This window comes from Cetorhinus maximus, chromosome 29 (assembly GCF_964194155.1).
Source record: "Cetorhinus maximus chromosome 29, sCetMax3.hap1.1, whole genome shotgun sequence".
NCBI classification, from domain to species: domain Eukaryota; kingdom Metazoa; phylum Chordata; class Chondrichthyes; order Lamniformes; family Cetorhinidae; genus Cetorhinus; species Cetorhinus maximus.
This window is the reverse complement of record NC_135907.1, coordinates 22,020,437-22,037,632: the sequence shown is the minus strand read 5'-3', so window position 1 is coordinate 22,037,632 and position 17,196 is coordinate 22,020,437. Positions and strand designations below refer to the sequence as shown.

The 17,196-nt window shown below is 47.6% G+C and overlaps 1 protein-coding gene across 1 annotated transcript in view; it reads left to right on the top strand.

Moving 5' to 3' along the window:
• The first annotated feature begins 8,472 nt into the window (after positions 1-8,472).
• The window catches only part of bcl2l12 (BCL2 like 12), a 28,053-nt gene continuing 19,329 nt past the window's right edge, over positions 8,473-17,196 (top strand). The window contains exons 1-2 of the mRNA XM_078531783.1: positions 8,473-8,672; positions 16,747-16,950. Coding sequence (XP_078387909.1) covers positions 16,754-16,950 — 197 coding nt within the window. The 5' untranslated portion in view covers positions 8,473-8,672; positions 16,747-16,753. The remainder of the gene's footprint in view (positions 8,673-16,746; positions 16,951-17,196) is intronic.

Sequence of the window (17,196 nt, the reverse complement as noted above, 5' to 3'; positions counted from 1 at the left end):
GTCATCTGAATAGTTGGTTGCATCTTAACAGCCATCTGGCCCAAGGGGAGATGTCAATTGTGGGCTATCTGCCTCATTGGTAATGGGCCTTGGGGAAATCCCATAAGGAGCTCTTTCGAGTTATCAACAGTCACAGATTGCAACTCTTTCGAGTACAATCACAGTTCTTGGTTTCCGGGAGTGGGACATGAACCCACAACCCTCTGATTCAAAGGCGAGGGTGCTATGAACTGAGCCACAGCTGACACCTCCCCATAAGGAGGGAAACTCTTTCGAGTTATCAACAGTCACAGATTGCAACTCTTTCGAGTACAATCACAGTTCTTGGTTTCCGGGAGTGGGACATGAACCCACAACCCTCTGATTCAAAGGCGAGGGTGCTATGAACTGAGCCACAGCTGACACCTCCTCATAAGGAGGGAGGTGGACAGCTACACAACAGGGACTGATTGAGAATTATCTATTATTGACTGGGTAGCTTACTGGAGCATCCAGGCCTAATTAATCCCTTCCCCTTTAACAGTCTCAAAGGGGTACTCAATCAGATGTTAGGCTCCTAAGCTGCAGATACAATATCCTTGTTTAAGGCAACAATCCACAATATCAATAAAGGATTTGACAGGCTAGACACTGAAACTATTTTCTCTGGTGGGGGAGCCAAGGACTAAGAGACATAATCTTAAAATTAGAGCCAGATTGTTTAGCAGTGAAATTAAGAAGCACTTTTTCACACAAAGAATATTGGATATTCTCTCCCCTAAAAGGCTGTGGATGCTGGGACACAATTAAAATGCTCAAGGTGGGGAGCGATCAATCGATTTTTTTTTCCCAGGGTAAGGGATATGGAGCAAAGATGGGAAAATGGAGTTGTGAGATCAGCCAAGGTCTAACTGAATGGTGGAGCAAGCTAATGTTCCTACAATGTACACAAACGAGGGAGGCTATTCGCCAGACCTCGTATCTGTCGCCCATTAACTGATCATGTGACAGCACCCCCACCCACCCCCGAATGAATCTATAATTCTAATCAGAAGATCATTCCAAGTTAATCCAGAAGAGCTGGAAATGCCCTGTAAATGGAAGTTTAGCTGGAGGATCAGGAGTATTCCCTTGGTCTGTGTGTGTGTGTTAGCTGTGACCTAGAATGCGCTGCCTGAAAGGGCAGTGGAAGCAGATTCAATCAGAACGTTCCATTCTGCTCCGCGTCCAAACTGTCTCGGTTTCATTGTACTAACCAGCAGAAAGCGTGAGGGCGGAATTTTCCACTCCCGCCAGCCCCGGGAATCGTGGCGGGCAGGGGCGCTAAATTTGGCCTGATGGAAAAAGTCAGATTCCCACCGACGGGAAGTGAGTTTGGAATTTTGCTCTCCCGATTTTGATGGCGGGTTAAAGGCATTTCCTGCTGAGCTATGTCAGAAACCATATTTGCATTCATTTGCATCTCATGGATGCTCATTAAAAGGCCAACTCACCGGAGTTACGTTCCCCCTCCAGATTAAGTGCCCCGCCGGAGGATAATCAGTGCGGCCTGTTTCCCAAATGTAGGTAAGCGTCATGCACCTGGCGAGCTTCAGCTCATCAACAACTTCAACTTACGTAGACCCTGCTCTCACGTCCCCCCCCTTTAAGAGCTTTGCTGCGAGATTTTGGGTGCTTATATCAGAAGCTACGCCAAGGCCGGGCACAGGAAGCAATACCAGCGGGGAGGGGGGAGACGGAGGCAAGACTTTGGCGTGGAGGGGTTGTGCAACAAGGGAGGGGAGGGGGAAGACAGAGGCAGGATTGGGGGCTGATCAAGGAACAGAGTGGAATAGTGAAAGACTGTCCTGGGGCTGTTTGGGAGAGGCGAGGGAGGTGATGTTGTAATGGTATTGTCCATGCATCTGTCCATGACAGTATCGCTGTGAAGACGAAGTCTCACCTTCACATTGAGGACACCCTCCATCGTGTTCTGGGGCACTACCACCATGCTAAATGGGATATATTTCAAACAGATCTAGCAACTCAAGACTGGGCATCCATGAGGTGCTGTGGGCCATCAGCAGCAGCAGAATTGTACTCGTACTCGAACTTGAACACAATCTGTAAACTCATGGCCTGGCATATCCCCCACTCTACCATTACCCTGGTTCAATGAAGAGGGCAGGAGAGGATGCCAGGAGCAGCACCAGGCATACCTAAAAATGAGGTGTCAACCAGGTGAAGTTATGACATAGGACTACTTGCGTGCCAAACAGTATAAGCAGCAAGTGATGGAAAGGGCTAAGTGATCCCACAACCAACAGATCAGATCTAAGCTCTGCAGTCCTGCCACATCCAGTCGTGAATGGTGGTGGACAATTAAACAACTCACTGGAGGAGGAGACTCCACCAATATCCCCATCCTCAATGATGGAGGAGCCCAGCACATCAGTGCAAAAGACAAGGCTGAAGCATTTGCTACAATCATCAGCCAGAAGTGCTGAGTGGATGGATGATCCATCTCAGCCTCCTCTGGAGGTCCCCAGCTTCACAGATGCCAGTCTTCAGCCAATTCGATTCACTCCACGTGATTTCAAGAAACGGCTGAAGACACTGGATACTGCAAAGGCTATGGGTCCTTACAATATTCCGGCAATAGTACTGAAGACTTGTGCTCCAGAACTTGCCGCGCCCCTAGCCAAGCTGTTCCAGTACAGTTACAGCTACAACACTGGCATCTACCCGGCTATGTGGAAAATTGCCCCGGTAAGCCCTGTACACAAAAAGCAGGACAAATCCAACCCGGTCAATTACCACCCTATCAATCTCCTCTCCATCATCAGTAAAGTAATGGAAGGGGTCATCAACAGTGCTCTCAAACGGGACTTGCTTAGCAATAGCCAGCAATAATCTGCTCACTGATGCCCAGTTTGGGTTCCGCCAGGGCCACTCAGCTCCTGACCTCATTACGGCCTTGGTTCAAACATGGATAACAGAGCTGAACTCCCGAGGTGAGGTGAGGTCAGAGTGACTGCCCTTGACATCAGGACCACATTTGACCGAGTGTGGCATCAAGGAGCCCTAACAAAACTGGAGTCAATGGGAATCAGGGGAAAACTCTCCGCTGGTTGGAGTCATACCTAGCACAAAGGAAGATGGTTGTGCTTGCTGGAGGTCAGTCATTTCAGCTCCCGAACATCACCACAGGAGTTCCTCAGGGTAGTGTCCTAGGCCCAACCATCTTCAACTGCTTCATCAATGACCTTCCTTTCATTATAACATCAGAAGTGGGGATGTTCGCTGATGATTGCACAATGCTCAGCACCATTCGCGACTCCTCAGATACTGAAGCAGTTCATGTCCAAATGCAGCAAGACCTGGACAATATCCAGGCTTAGGATGACAAGCGGCAAGTAACATTCGCGCCACACAAGTGCCAGGCAATGACCATCTCCAACAAGAGAGATCCTAACCATCGCCCCTTGATGTTCAATGGCATTACCATCACTGAATCCCCCACTAACAACATCCTGGGGGTTACCATTGACCAGAAACTGAACTGGACTAGCCATATAAATACTGTGGCTACAAGAGCAGGTCAGAGGCTAGGAATTGTGCAATGAGTAACCCACCTCCTGACTCCCCAAAGCCTGTCCACCATCTACAAGGCACAAGTCAGGAGTGTGATGGAATACTCCAACTTGTCTGGTTGAGTGCAGATCCCACAACACTCAAGAAGCTCGACACCATCCAGGACAAAGCAGCCCACTTGATTGGCATGACACCCACAAACATTCACTCCCTCCACCACTGACGCACAGTAGCAGCAGTGTGTACCATCTACAAGATGCACTGCAGAAATTCACCAGCGCTCCTTAGACAGCGACTTCCAAACCCACTACCATCTAGAAGGACAAGGGCAGCAGATACTTGGGAACACCACCACCTGGAAGTTCCCCTCCAAGTCACTCACCATCCTGACTTGGAAATATATCGGCTGTTCCTTCACTGTCGCTGGGTCAAAATCCTGGAACTCCCTTCCTAACAGCACTGTGGGTGTACCTACACCACATGGAATGCAGTAGTTCAAGGAGGCAGCTCACCACCACCTTCTCAAGGGCAACTAGGGATGGGCAATAAATGCTGGCCCAGCCAGCAACGTCCAAATCCCATGGATGAACAAAAAAAAAAGAGTTACACTGTCCAAGGAGGAGTCAGACTGTCCTGCGGCTCAGGTCATGCTGTCGGGGGCATCTTGAAGAGCCTGAGGCCACACTGTTAGGATCATATTGAAGAGGCTGTCCTGGGCTGTGCAGTCCACGTTAGAGAGCTCTGCATGTCTTGGACCTGGTCTTGGGCAGGGGAAGGTCTCTCTGTGCAGTGATGGTCGTGCACAGTATGGTCTGCAGAGCGTGGTCAGCCACCTAAGGAATTTGGTCCTGGGGGGGTTAGAGGCATGGTACTGTGAGGCAGAGGGAACAGTCACGGTCAGGGGAGGCATCTGCACCCTGCAACTCGGTAGCTGAAAAGTCATGGGGTGTATTGGATGGTCTCAAGGAGTGTGGTGGGGGGTGGGGGTGGGGGTGGGGGTGTGGGGGCGGGGATACCGGAATGTCAGGGTGCATGTGGCCTCGAGAAGGGGAGGCGTCAGGCCGACAAAGGGCATGGGGACATCAACATTAATATAGATACTGCTGAGCGCTCAGGAGATGTGCCGGAGCATCGCTTTCATTCCATTACAGTCCTCGACATTGCCCATCTCACAAAGGCCAATCCTTTCGATCCACCCTCAGTCAATGAGTGCACAGGCAATGCAATGAACCACATATCGATTGCTGTTCTGTGACTTCCCAGTGGGATTCAGTGAAGCGCCACTCAGCAGCCCTTCAGGAGCAAAGTGCGATCCTCACAGGTAAGTAGACGGCTTCAACAGGATAGGCACACGCCTCTGACATCACACACTCATCCCCGTCCAGCAGACATTTCAAATGTCACCGAGTGGAATCAACTTCCATCGCTCAGCGTCATGCATGGGGAGAGTGGGAACTAATAAAGAAATAACATTTAGCCTTAAATGCAGAGAAATTATGCTGCAGGGAGGCACGAAAGGCTATGGTGCTCAACGATGAATAATGCTTTTACCAAAACCTCACTGTCGTAAAATAAATGCCATTGCAAAGTGTACTTGGGTGAAAAAAACTCCAATGTTGGTCGCGACAAATACTTATAACATTCACAAACTACAGACTTCAGTGCAACAGCATCAGGATAATCACTAACCTTGATGAACAATTCTCATAAGGTCACATGATGTCTACTTAAGTGGCAAGTCTTACATGTGTACTGTCCAACTGTCCAACCATCATTTTCATATAGGAAGTGCCTTTGTTTATGTAGCTGATGTGGAACTAAAGGTGATTCCCTGTGATGAGATTGAGTGAGACTTCATGGAACTGAGGGACAGGATGGGAGATAATGGGGCTGTGAGGGGGTTTCATTTTGTGCCCTTGAATGAATGTGAGACCTTGGGTCAATTGATTAGCCGTTCAATACCTGAGACTCGGAGAGGGATAAATGCGAAATATATTTACAATGGTGAAGATTGTGTACAGTGATAATGTGCCACTATTGTGCATTCAGAACTTCTTAATATTCGTAACTCTACCTCTATGTCTAGGTGCAGCCCCGACATCTGCAGCAGAGGTGAAGGCAGCTGGCTGACTGCTGTACCCTGTTGTCTGGGTTCACTTTGGTGGGTGTCCTCTGGAGGCCGTAGGCCTAGATAGCCCCGGCCTGCTAAGGGTTTCCTGCTCTGGGACAAGTGCACCCTCCTTGGCCTGACCTGCTAGAGTTGAGGCGGTTACAGGTAGAGGGGATTTGGAGTGACAGGGTACCCTTGGAGTGTCCTGGGCTGATGTCCCCGGAGTCTCTGACCAGCACTCCTCCTCCCTTTGGGTGCCTGAGGCGCTCCTCCCTGACTCCTTGAGGAGAAGGGGCACCTGGAGGGAAGTCAAGGTGCCCCAGCCTCCTCTTGCCTAGCTACTGCTGGAACACATACGAGGCTAGACCGATGGCGTGCAGGTCCAAGCGGAAATCCAGCAGAAACTGTGCATTCTGCTAGACCTGGGGTCCCCAATGTGGCCGCTACCCTTCCCATGGAGACCTCGATGTGCTGACATGCTGGAGCCACAACGTCAGTCAGAACGTGGACAGACTCCTCCATCCTTCATTCCAGTCTGGCGATGGCCTCTGACAACCCTGCCTGATGTTCCCCTGCCTGTCTTTGCATCTCCAACATTTATGTCAGAGCCGATTCTAGAGGCTCGTCCTCGCACTCGGACTCAGCAGGGGCCTGGTCTCCAGCAGTCCCTCGAGTGTCAGAGACCTCGGCTGTCACTGCCTCCGCCTGCTGTGGCTAGGTGTCCGTGAGGTGATCAACAGGTGGTGACCCTGAGCCTACTCTGGGTCTAGGACCCACAAGGTGCATGTATCTGCGCTGGTGGAGAGTGCAGTGACGGGTCTCCATCTGATGGTTCCTCAGCATCCTCACCAGAGGTGCCCTGCAGGCTGGGGCTGAGGTGCTGGATGGAGCTCTTCCTCCACCTTTTCTAGCTGGTGGCTGGAATAGAGAGAAGGGAGAATTAGTGATTGAATGGAGACTATAGGTCACTCACAGTAATTGTCTGATGTATACTGCATAGAGCCCTCCCAGGTGAGTGAGCCGCCTGCCTGGGTGTGTTCCCTGGAGTTTATTCCTTTGTGTATCTGTGCGGTGCTATAAGGGGTAAAGATAACCTACAGTGTCTGCACTCTGACCGCACTCAGCCTTCCTCCCAGCTTTCTGGCAGATCTGATCTCTCCTTCTCACTCTCCCATCCCTATCCCTCACTCTTTCTATCCCTCCCCCTCCCCATCCTCTCCTTCTCTCTCCATTCTCTACCTCCCTCCCCATTTTCTCTCCTTCCCCTTTCTTCTCTCTTCCTGTTCCTTCACTCTTCCCCATTCCCTCTCCCTTCTCCTTTTCCATCTCTCTTCCCCACAACCCTGTTCTAAAGGGAATTGGATAAATACCTGAAAAGTAGATTTTGCACAGTCCTGGGGAAAGAGTCGGGGGTGGGAGGGGGATTGGGACTAATTGGGTAGTTCTTGGATGTGATGGGCCATAAGACTTCCTTCCACTGTTTCATGATTTCGATTATGTTTAGCCACTGAATGTGGGTGTTTCTTATTGCCCATTCCTAATTGCCTTGGAGTGACAAGCACATTGTTGTGGACCAGACAAGGTGAGAATGGCAGATTCCCTTCCCTACAGGAACATTAGTGAATCAGATTGTTTCTACAACCGTTCAGTAGAGTGTCAGCTGTGGCTCAGTTGGTAGTACTCTCACCTTTGTGTCACAAAGGTATAAGTTCAAGTCCCACTATAGCACAAAGTGCATTGCTGACCTGCTGTACTGAGGGGGTGCTGCACTGTTGGAGGCACTGCCTTTCAGATGAGATGTTAAACCAAAGCTGCATCCATCCTGATTGCCCTATTTTGAAGAAGAGCAGGGGTATTATCCCTAGTGTCCTGCCCTTGCATAAAAACAGATCATTCACTAGGAAAGCTAATAGAATGTTATCGTTTATTGTGAGGGGAATTGAATACAAAAGTGGGGAGGTAATGCTTCAGTTATACAGAGCATTGGGTGAGACCACATCAGGAGTACTGTGTACAGTATTAGTCTCCTTATTAATGGAAGGATGTAAATTCGTTGAAGCAGTTCAGGGAAGGTTTACTAGACCAATACCAGGAATCGGCGGGTCATCTTATGAGGAAAGGCTGGACAGGCTAGGCTTGTTTAGGAGAGTAAGAGGCGACTTGATTGAAACATAAGATCCTGAGGGGCCTTGACAGGGTGGATGTGGAGAGGATGTTTCCTCTTGTGGGACAATCTAGAACTAGGGGGTCACTGTTTAAAAATAAGGGGTCACCCATTTAAGACAGAGATTAGGAGAAATTTTCTCTCCCAGAAGGTTGTGAGTCTTTGGAACTCTCTTCCTCAAAAGGCGGTGGAAGCAGAGTCTTTGAATATTTCTAAGGCGGAGCTAGATAAATTCTTGATAAACAAGGGGGAGAAAGGTTATCGGGGGTAGGCGGGAATGTGGAGTAGAGGTTACAGTCAGATCAGCCATGATCATATTGAATGGTGGAGCAGGCTCGATGGGCTGAATGGCCTAAATCCTGTTCCTATGTCCCTATGTTAAAAGCTCTACACAAATCCGAATTCTTTTTTTTCACACTGATCTTAACTTTTAAAGTCCAGGGTTTTATTTAACGTACAATTTAAATTCCACAACTGCTTTGAGGGGGATCTGAACTCATGTCCCCCAAAAAATAGTCACAATGCCACTGCATCCCATTGTGTGTTTTGTTTTTGTCTGCAGATGATAAAGAGCTTGCAGGTCCCTTTAAGAGGAGAACCCGGAAGCGAGCTCACAGGCTGTTCTGCACCGCCCCCCCACCCCCCCCAAACTGGATCAGTTTCATTGTAGTAGCCAGCCAGCGGAAAGTTGGAGAAGTTTAGGGGCGATGTGACACCCAGCGCCGGGGCAGCCGCTTCTCTTCCTCCCTCAGAAACTCACCCTCCGACTCAGGGAAACTTGGCGAAAGTTTTCAAAGAAAGAAAACAGTCTTGGGGGGGGAGACATTTCGATCAGTGTGTTCCCAGGTGAGTGAGCCGCTTGCCTGGGTGTGTTCCCTGGAGTTTATTCCTTTGTGTGTCTGTGCGGTGCTGTAAGGGGTAAAAATAACCTGCAGTGTCTGCACTCTGACCGCACTCAGCCTTCCTCCCCACCAGCTTTATGGCAGATCTCATCTCTCCCTTTTCACTCTCCCACACCATCCCTCTCCCTTTTTTTCTTTCTTCCCCATTCTTTCTCTTTCCCGTTTTCCCTCTCTTTACGCCCGTTCCCTCTCTCATTCTTCCTGACTTTCTCTTCCACCCCCCCCACCCCCCCACCAGATTCTCTCTTGAGGCTAATCCAACAGGAGTGTCAGTGTCACCTTGCATAAAGAATTGGTTTGACAGCAAGTTGTGGGGTAATAGTTATTTTTCAGGCTGGAGGGCAGTAGATAGTGGTGTTCTCCAAGGGTCAGTGCTAGGAGGGTCACTGCTATTTTTTTGATATGTGCAAATGACTTGGATATTGAGATACAAGGTAAAATTCTAAAGTTTGTCGGAGTTAATGGCAAATAGTGAGGATGAAGCAAATTGCCTGCAACTGGGCATAGACAGGCTAACAGAATAGGCAGGCAAGTAGCAGATGGAATTTAATACTGATGCGTGACGTGATGCATTTTGACAGGAGGAATAGGGAGAGTCAATATCAACCTGATGGCACAGTTCTAGAGTATGCAAGGGGTCCATGCGCATAGATCTTTGAAGGTGAGTTGCGATCAGCCACGATCGTAATGAGTGGCGGGCAGGCTCGAGGGGCTGAATTGTCTCCTCCTGCTCTGAGTTCTTATGTTCTTATGCAAGAGAATGGTTAGCAAAGCATGCGGAATCTTCATAAATATAGCCATCGAGTGCAAGAGCAGGGAAGTTACGCTGAACCTTTACAAAGCTCTGGTTAGGCTCGAAAGGTTTTAGCTTCAAGGTTTGACTGAAGAAACTGGGATTGTTTTTCTTGGATCAAAGATGGTTGAGGGAAGAGCTGATCGCGGTGCACGAGATTACGACAGGTTTAGATAAGGTGGACGAAGAAAAGGCTGTTCCCATTGGCTGATTGTACAAAGACCAGGGGGCACAGATTTAAGAGATAAAAGCAAAGAACTGCGGATGCTGGAAATCCAAAACAAAAACAAAAATACCTGGAAAAACTCAGCAGGTCTGGCAGCATCTGCGGAGAGGAACACAGTTAACGTTTCGAGTCCGAATGACTCTTCAACAGAACTAAGGAAAAATAGAAAAGGGGTGAAATATAAGCTGGTTTAAGAGGGGGAGGTGGGTTGGGACAAGAAGAGCTGGATAGAGGGCCAGTGATAGGTGGAGATAACCAAAAGATGTCACAGACAAAAGGACAAAGAGGTGTTGAAGGTGGTGACATTATCGTCCTGCTTTCTACCCTTAATTAGCACATTCCTTTAGATAATATCACCACCTTCAACGCCTCTTTGTCCTTTTGTCTGTGACATCTTTTGGTTATCTCCACCTATCACTGGCCCTCTATCCAGCTCTTTTTATCCCAACCCCTCCCTTAAACCAGCTTATATTTCACCCCTTTTCTATTTTTCCTTAGTTCTGTTGAAGAGTCATTCGGACTCGAAACGTTAACTGTGCTCCTCTCCGCAGATGCTGCCGGACCTGCTGCATTTTTCCAGGTATTTCTGTTTTTGTTTTGGCACAGATTTAAGGTTTTGGGCAAGCGATACGGGAGGGGAAGGTGAGGAAGAACCTTTTTATGTGGCAAGTGGTGATGATGTGGATCTTGCTGCCTACGAGGGCGGTGGAAGTGGAGACGATTAAGGATTTCAAAGGAAAGTGAGGGATAGAGGGAGGGGAGTGGGACTGACTGGATTTCTCTACAGAGTGTGGACATGGACTCGATGGCCCGAATAGCCTCCCTCCGTGCTGTAATAACTCTGACTCAATGACAAATGCTATTTACCCCATTATTTCCCTTTTTGCCCCCCCATATCTCCCCCCACCATATCCCTCCCCCAATATCTCCCCCCACCATATCCCTCCCCCCATATCTCCCCCCACCATATCCCTCCCCCCATATCTCCCCCCACCATATCCCTCCCCCCAATATCTCCCCCCATATCCCTCCCCCATATCCCCCCATTCTTTCTTTCTATCTCTCTCTCCTCTCTAGCTGTTTATCTATTTTTCTCTCGTGTTCCCCCCACCCCCACCCATTCCCGACAGCCTGATTCCCCACAATCAGTGATGGCACCAAATTGAAACATGTAAGATCTGCTGAGATTTGGCACAGGGAAGACACAGGTTTATAACATCTCCCAGTGACTGTCCTCAGCAGACATGACAGGGTTAGCACTGCAGGCAACGTAGGACACACCCTGGGAGCTGGAGTCAAAACATTAACCTGTCACCTCTCAACAAGTGAAACACCACAAGTGCACTGACGTTTCTGCCATGGCTGGGGGTAGTGACTGGAATTTGCCTCCTCCCTGGCTGGTGCAAGCTGCTGATGGTCAAAAGCCTCAATTATACTGAAACCAGAGCCAGAAAAATACATCGATATCATATTTTAAAAAAATCTTCATTCACACCAGCAGGGCAGCTGGAGATATAATTGCCTCCTTTAGTTTCCTGGATCTGGTGGGTTGGAGGTCACTTGATCAGATGAATTGTGAAACGCCCTTCATTTAGATAAGCAAATCATTTTGGATAAACCCAATTGCTCAATTAGTGAGATGAGGCAGGAAATCCCTTGGGTAAATATTGGAAATCTGTATCCCAAAGCAGGGGAGGAAGGATTTTCAGGTGTGTTTCCTAATCAGAACTCCCCAGGTTAAACCTCCAGACCCACCTTTTCTTTACTTGTTCCACTACTATCTCCTATTGCCTTGCACCATCATCTATTTTGTCATTTAATCTCTCCTGCCTTCAAACTTTTCACAGGCTTTCCCTTTTTCCAACCCTCCCCTGACCTTGTATCTACTTAAAAACCTGTTACATCTCTCATATTTTCCTTTTCTGATAAGTCATTGACCTGAAATGTTACATGTTAAACTCTGTTTCTCTCTCCACACATGCTGCCAGACCTGCTGAGCATTTCCAGCATTTGCTGTTTTTTTTTTATCACTAATATTAAACCCCTCTTTTTTTTTTCATGCTAACCTTGCATTTGTAAGCACCTTTTGACACCAGTGCTCAGAGGGGGAGCCCTCTCACCTGTTGAGTCGGAAGGTTATGGCGTTAAGCCCCACTCCGAAGATACAAATCGAGGCTGACGCTCCCAGTGCAATACAAACCAAGAGAACAAAGAACAGGAACAGGAACAGGCCCTTCGGCCCTCCAAGTGTGCGCCGATCATATTGCCCGTCAACTAAAACATTTTGCACTTCCGGGGTCCGTATCCCTCTATTCCCATCCTATTCATGTATTTGTCAAGCTGCCTCTTAAACCCCACTATCGTACCTGCTTCCACCACCTCCTCTGGCAGCGAATTCCAGACACTCACTACCCTCTGCGTAAAAAACTTGCCCCGCACATCACCTTTATAGTTTTCTCCTCTCACCTTAAATCTATGTCCCCTAGTAATTGACTCTTCCACCCTGGGAAAAAGCTTCTGACTATCTACTCTGTCCATGCCACTCATAATTTTGTAAACGCAAGTCCTTTCTGCTTTTGCTGGGTGTTAGTTAATTCCATTGTTGTGCGATCTGTAACTGAGATTAATTCAGAAAACAGCCCAGAGCCAGCTCAGTTAAGTATTTCAATTGTGGAAAGTGCTGTGCAGGTAAAGAGCAGCAGCTGATTGTTGCTGGTACTCAAACCCTGAGCTGCAATTGTGTACCTGTACAAAGTACTTTGCTGAATCTTTGGGACACTTGTCTTTATCAATCGAGGCATAGATTACAAAAGTAGTGAGGTCATGTTGGAGTTATATAGAACCTTGGTGAGGCCACAGCTGGAGTACTGTGTGCAGTTCTGGTCGCCACATTATAGGAAGGATGTGATTGCACTGGAGGGGGTGCAGAGGAGATTCACCAGGACGTTGCCTGGGATGAAACGTTTAAGTTATGAAGAGAGGTTGTATAGACTTGGGTTGTTTTTGTTGGAGCAGAGAAGATTGAGGGGCGACCTGATCGAGGTGTACAAGATTATGAGGGGCATGGACAGGGTTGGTAGGGAGCAGCTGTTCCCCTTAGTTGAAGGGTCAGTCACAAGGGGACATTAGTTCAAGGTAAGAGGCAGAAGGTTTAGGAGGGATGTGAGGAAAAACTTTTTTACCCAGAGGGTGGTGACGGTCTGGAATGCGCTGCCTGGGAGGGTGGTGGAGGCGGGTTGCCTCACATTCTTTAAAAAGCACCTGGATGAGCACTTGGCACGTCATAACATTCAAGGCTATGGGCCAAGTGCTGATAAATGGGATTAGGTAGGTAGGTCAGGTGTTTCTCACGTGTCAGTGCAGACTCGATGGGCCGAAGGGCCTCTTCTGCACTGTGATTCTGTGACTCTTAAGTTGTTTGGGATGACCTGAAGTTGTGAAAAGTGCTATATAAATACAAGTCTTTTAAGTTTCCCCTGGGAATGGATGCCTGCTGTCACAGATACATGGGAATCAGGGAGCCAGTCTGAATCGGGTCTGATTTTGGATTGTCCATCCGTCCTGTGAGGAAGGGGAATTCCCCAAGGCACAGTGATCCTCACCCCTTCACAGCTGCTCGCCAGTGAATTCTGTAGAGAAAATTCTCTCTTTGTTGTCTCTTTGTGCCATGATTCAAATCCTCACTTCCTCCTCCTGTCTGCGTTATTTATTTCAGACTTGAACCAAAATGTACTGCAAGTTTTTTTCCTATAGAGTCTTCGTATGTCTGCCTCCCTGCCTTGTCTCTTCCCCCTCACATACATGGTTCCGAAGCCTTATATAAGCTTGAAAGAATTCCCCTTTATGGTCGCTGTTTTTTTTTAAATTTCCTTGCACGCATTGACTCTTCATGTTACAACCTGTCAGTCTTCTCTTGCTTCCTGTCTGTGGTTGTAGCCTATCCTTTGCCTGCCATCCCACCACAGAGACACGTCAACAATGGGTGAATCACAGAGATTAACTCTTTTCATTCTGCAAATTGATACATCCTCACAGGGCATATTTCAGTTGGTGCGAATGGAGCTTGGGGAGTGAGAACACCACACACACATATGGGTTATGCAATATTCTAATTCCTCTCCCTGCCCAACAGAGGCAGACCTAGAACCACTGGTTCTTGGTCAGCTTGGCTCATCTTGCTGCTCTGAGACGTGTTATGGCTTCAACCTTTGCTCCAGAATTAGGGCAGGTCATTTCGGCTGACTGAAGGAGAGCTGCATTGTCAGAAGTGTCACCCTTCACTTCATCTGTCTTATCCGGTAGCTCCTATTCCTCCTTTAAGATGCCCTTAAAACCCGCCTTGTGACCGAGTGTTAATCATTCCTTAGTTGATATGGAGTCCATTCAATTCCTTAGTTGATATGGAGTCCATTCAATTCCTTAGTTGATATGGAGTCCATTCAATTTCTTAGTTGATATGGAGTCCATTCAATTTCTTAGTTGATATGGAGTCCATTCAATCTCTATGCACCTTCTGAAGCACCTTGGGATGTTTCTATGCATTACAGGTGCCTTATAATTGTCGATTAATTGTTGCTGGATCGAGATGATTGAATGGCATTATTCAAAGAAGAGCAGGGTGCAAAACCAAAATTCTTCCCTGAATCAAAGCCAGCTAGGGATAGACAATATGGAATTATATAGAATTTACATACCAGGAACAGGCCACTCAGCCCAACTAATCCATACCGGTGTTTGTGGTCCACGTGAGCCTCCTCCCATCCTATTTCATCTTATCAGCACATCCTTCTATTCCTTTCTCCCTTGTGTGTTCATCAGTTTCCTCTTAAATGTCACAGAATTGTTAAGGCACAGAAGGAGGCCGATTGGCCCATCAGGCCTGTGTTGGCTCCCTGAATGAGCAACTCACCGAGTGCCATTCTCCCGCCTTCTCCCCGTAACCCTGCACATTCTTCCTTTTCAGATAACAGTCTAATTCCCTTTTGAACTGATCTATGCTACGCATCTCAACCACTTCCTGTAGTAGTGAGTTCCACATTCTCACCACTCTCTGGGTAAAGGAGACTATCTTACATTTAATACCCCTAGTTCTGGGCTCCCCACAAGTAGAAATATCTCTACGTCTGCCCTATGAAGCCTTTTCATCATTTTAAACACCTCTTTTAGCTCACCCCCCACTCCCCAAAGTCTTTTTTTCTAGAGAAAAGATACAGCGTAATATTCAGTCTTCCCTGATGGAAAAAACCTTTCCGTTCTGGTTTCATTTTTTTTTTAGATCTTTTTGCACCTTCTCTGTACCCTGGAGACTAAAACTGTTCACTTTATTCCAAGCCTGGTTCTATCTAACTTTAACATAACTCAATTCTACTGCTTGCTACACGGGGAATGTACAATGTTATCAGATCATTCCCCTCAGTGCTATGTGGGAAAAGGCCATTTCTTGCATAACAAGTGTAACTACATTCCAAAGTTTCTCATTATATGTGAAACATTTTGAGATGTTGGCCAGGAGCAGGGAAGACTGAAGACTCTTCCCCCTTCAATACGCAGCTGAACAGACAGAGCCCTCAGTTCAACGTCAAAGTTGAAAGGGCTACATCCCTCGACACTGCACTAGGAGTGTCAGCCTAGACTGTAGAGTCAAGTTCTGAAGTTTCTGGGGCTTGAACCCAGAACTTTCAGACTTAAAGGCAAGAGGGCTACCAACTGAGCTAAGCTGGCATTATTGCCTGGTACCACTCCAATTGCTCTACCCAGCGTCGACTCAGAACTTTGGCACCAGAGCCAAATTTAAGTGCCCACCATTTTGGAAGGTGAAAGAACCCCGACAAAACTGAAAGGTGCAAGGAACTATTAAACCCTCTTGTCAAACTCCAATATTCTGAGACTATAACTGGTGGTTAAATGTGGTGTCCAATATGGTAACTGGGTCTGTGCCCAAGTTAACAAGCGGACCAATAAATTCAGCAGCGCACTTGGCATCAGCCCACCCTGGACTGGGCAGAGGGAAAAAAAAAATCAACTGTAGATTCTGCTCCTCTGCACTTTCTAGTGGCCTCATGAAAGTGTGTGCATGTGTTATATGAAGGTCATTTTAGGGTCGGGGAGCGGGGAATATCTCTCCTCTGTTAGAATGGCCTTTTGACACCATCGAGACTCTATGGCGCCAGGTCAAGGTAGTGGACACTATTCTTGGAGCTTCTTCACCTGAACAGCTTCAGGGGAGATGGGGGAGAAAATTTGGAAGCGGGTGACAGAGTTAAGAGAAACGTAACCTTTGCAGATTTAAGGTGCACATTTTGCCAGCAACCAGAAGTCATCCAAAACTCTACTGTCCATGCTCTCACCTGTAGCAAATCCCAATCCCCTTTTACCCTGAGCCCGTGAACCTACACTGGCTCCTGGTCAAGCAACGTCTTGACTTTAAAATTCTCAATCTTGTTTTCAAATCACCCCTCAACCTCTCCAACCCCACAACCCTCTGAGATATCTGCATCCTCTGATTCAGGTCTGTAGTGCATTCCCAGTTATAATTACTTCGCTATTGTGGCCGTGCTTTCAATTGCCTAGGCCCTGAGCTCTGGAATTCCCTCTCTACCCCTCTGCACCTCCACTTCACTTTCCACCTTTTAAGACACTCCTTAAAACCTACCTCTAAGGCCAATTTTTGGTCACCTTACCTTAGATCTCCTTATGTGGCTTGGAGTCATACTTTATTTTATAACATTCCTGTGAAGCACCTTGGGACGTTTCGTTACATTAAAGATGCTCTACAAATATAAGCTGTTGTTAAATTCAGGCCCAATAATTCAGTACTCAGAAGGGTTAATCAGCCCTTTCCTTTCAGTAACGTGTGCCAGTGGCAAAATACTTAATTTTGAGTGGGTTCTTTTTAATTGCAATTCCTTGCGAGTATTTTCTCCCCTTTATTTTTTTGTAAATCCGATTGCATGTTGGTGAGTAATGAGCGGTAGTTGCTTTTTCTGTTTTCTCCTTTAGCTCCATAATGGGGACACACTCGCTGGATCCTGGGATGGCGGAGAGTACGCTGTGTCAAGAGGAGAAGCAGAGCCTCATCGTCCTAAAGACTGAAACCAAACTGGTCATGGAAGCCTTCTTACGGAGAATGATGATGTCTGACGAGGCTGCCAACATTGGACATGTTGGTCGTTACTACCACGACTCCAAGAAGTTCATCTCGAAGTAAGTCTCTCATTCCCATACCAAAGACTTTCTGTGCCTCGCTCGAGCTTGGTTGGCTGGGTGTAAAAATCTCTTGGTCCGCTGGGGACTCTGTTCAGATTGTAGAATGTCCCTGGAACCGTCAACCATTGAGTCATGTCAACATTTTTCCACAAGAACAGAGAATGGAGGGTGAGCGGCAGTGGAAGAGCTAAGAGTTAATGGGTGAGGGATGTTCCTGAGATAGAATGGGATGAGGCCATGGAA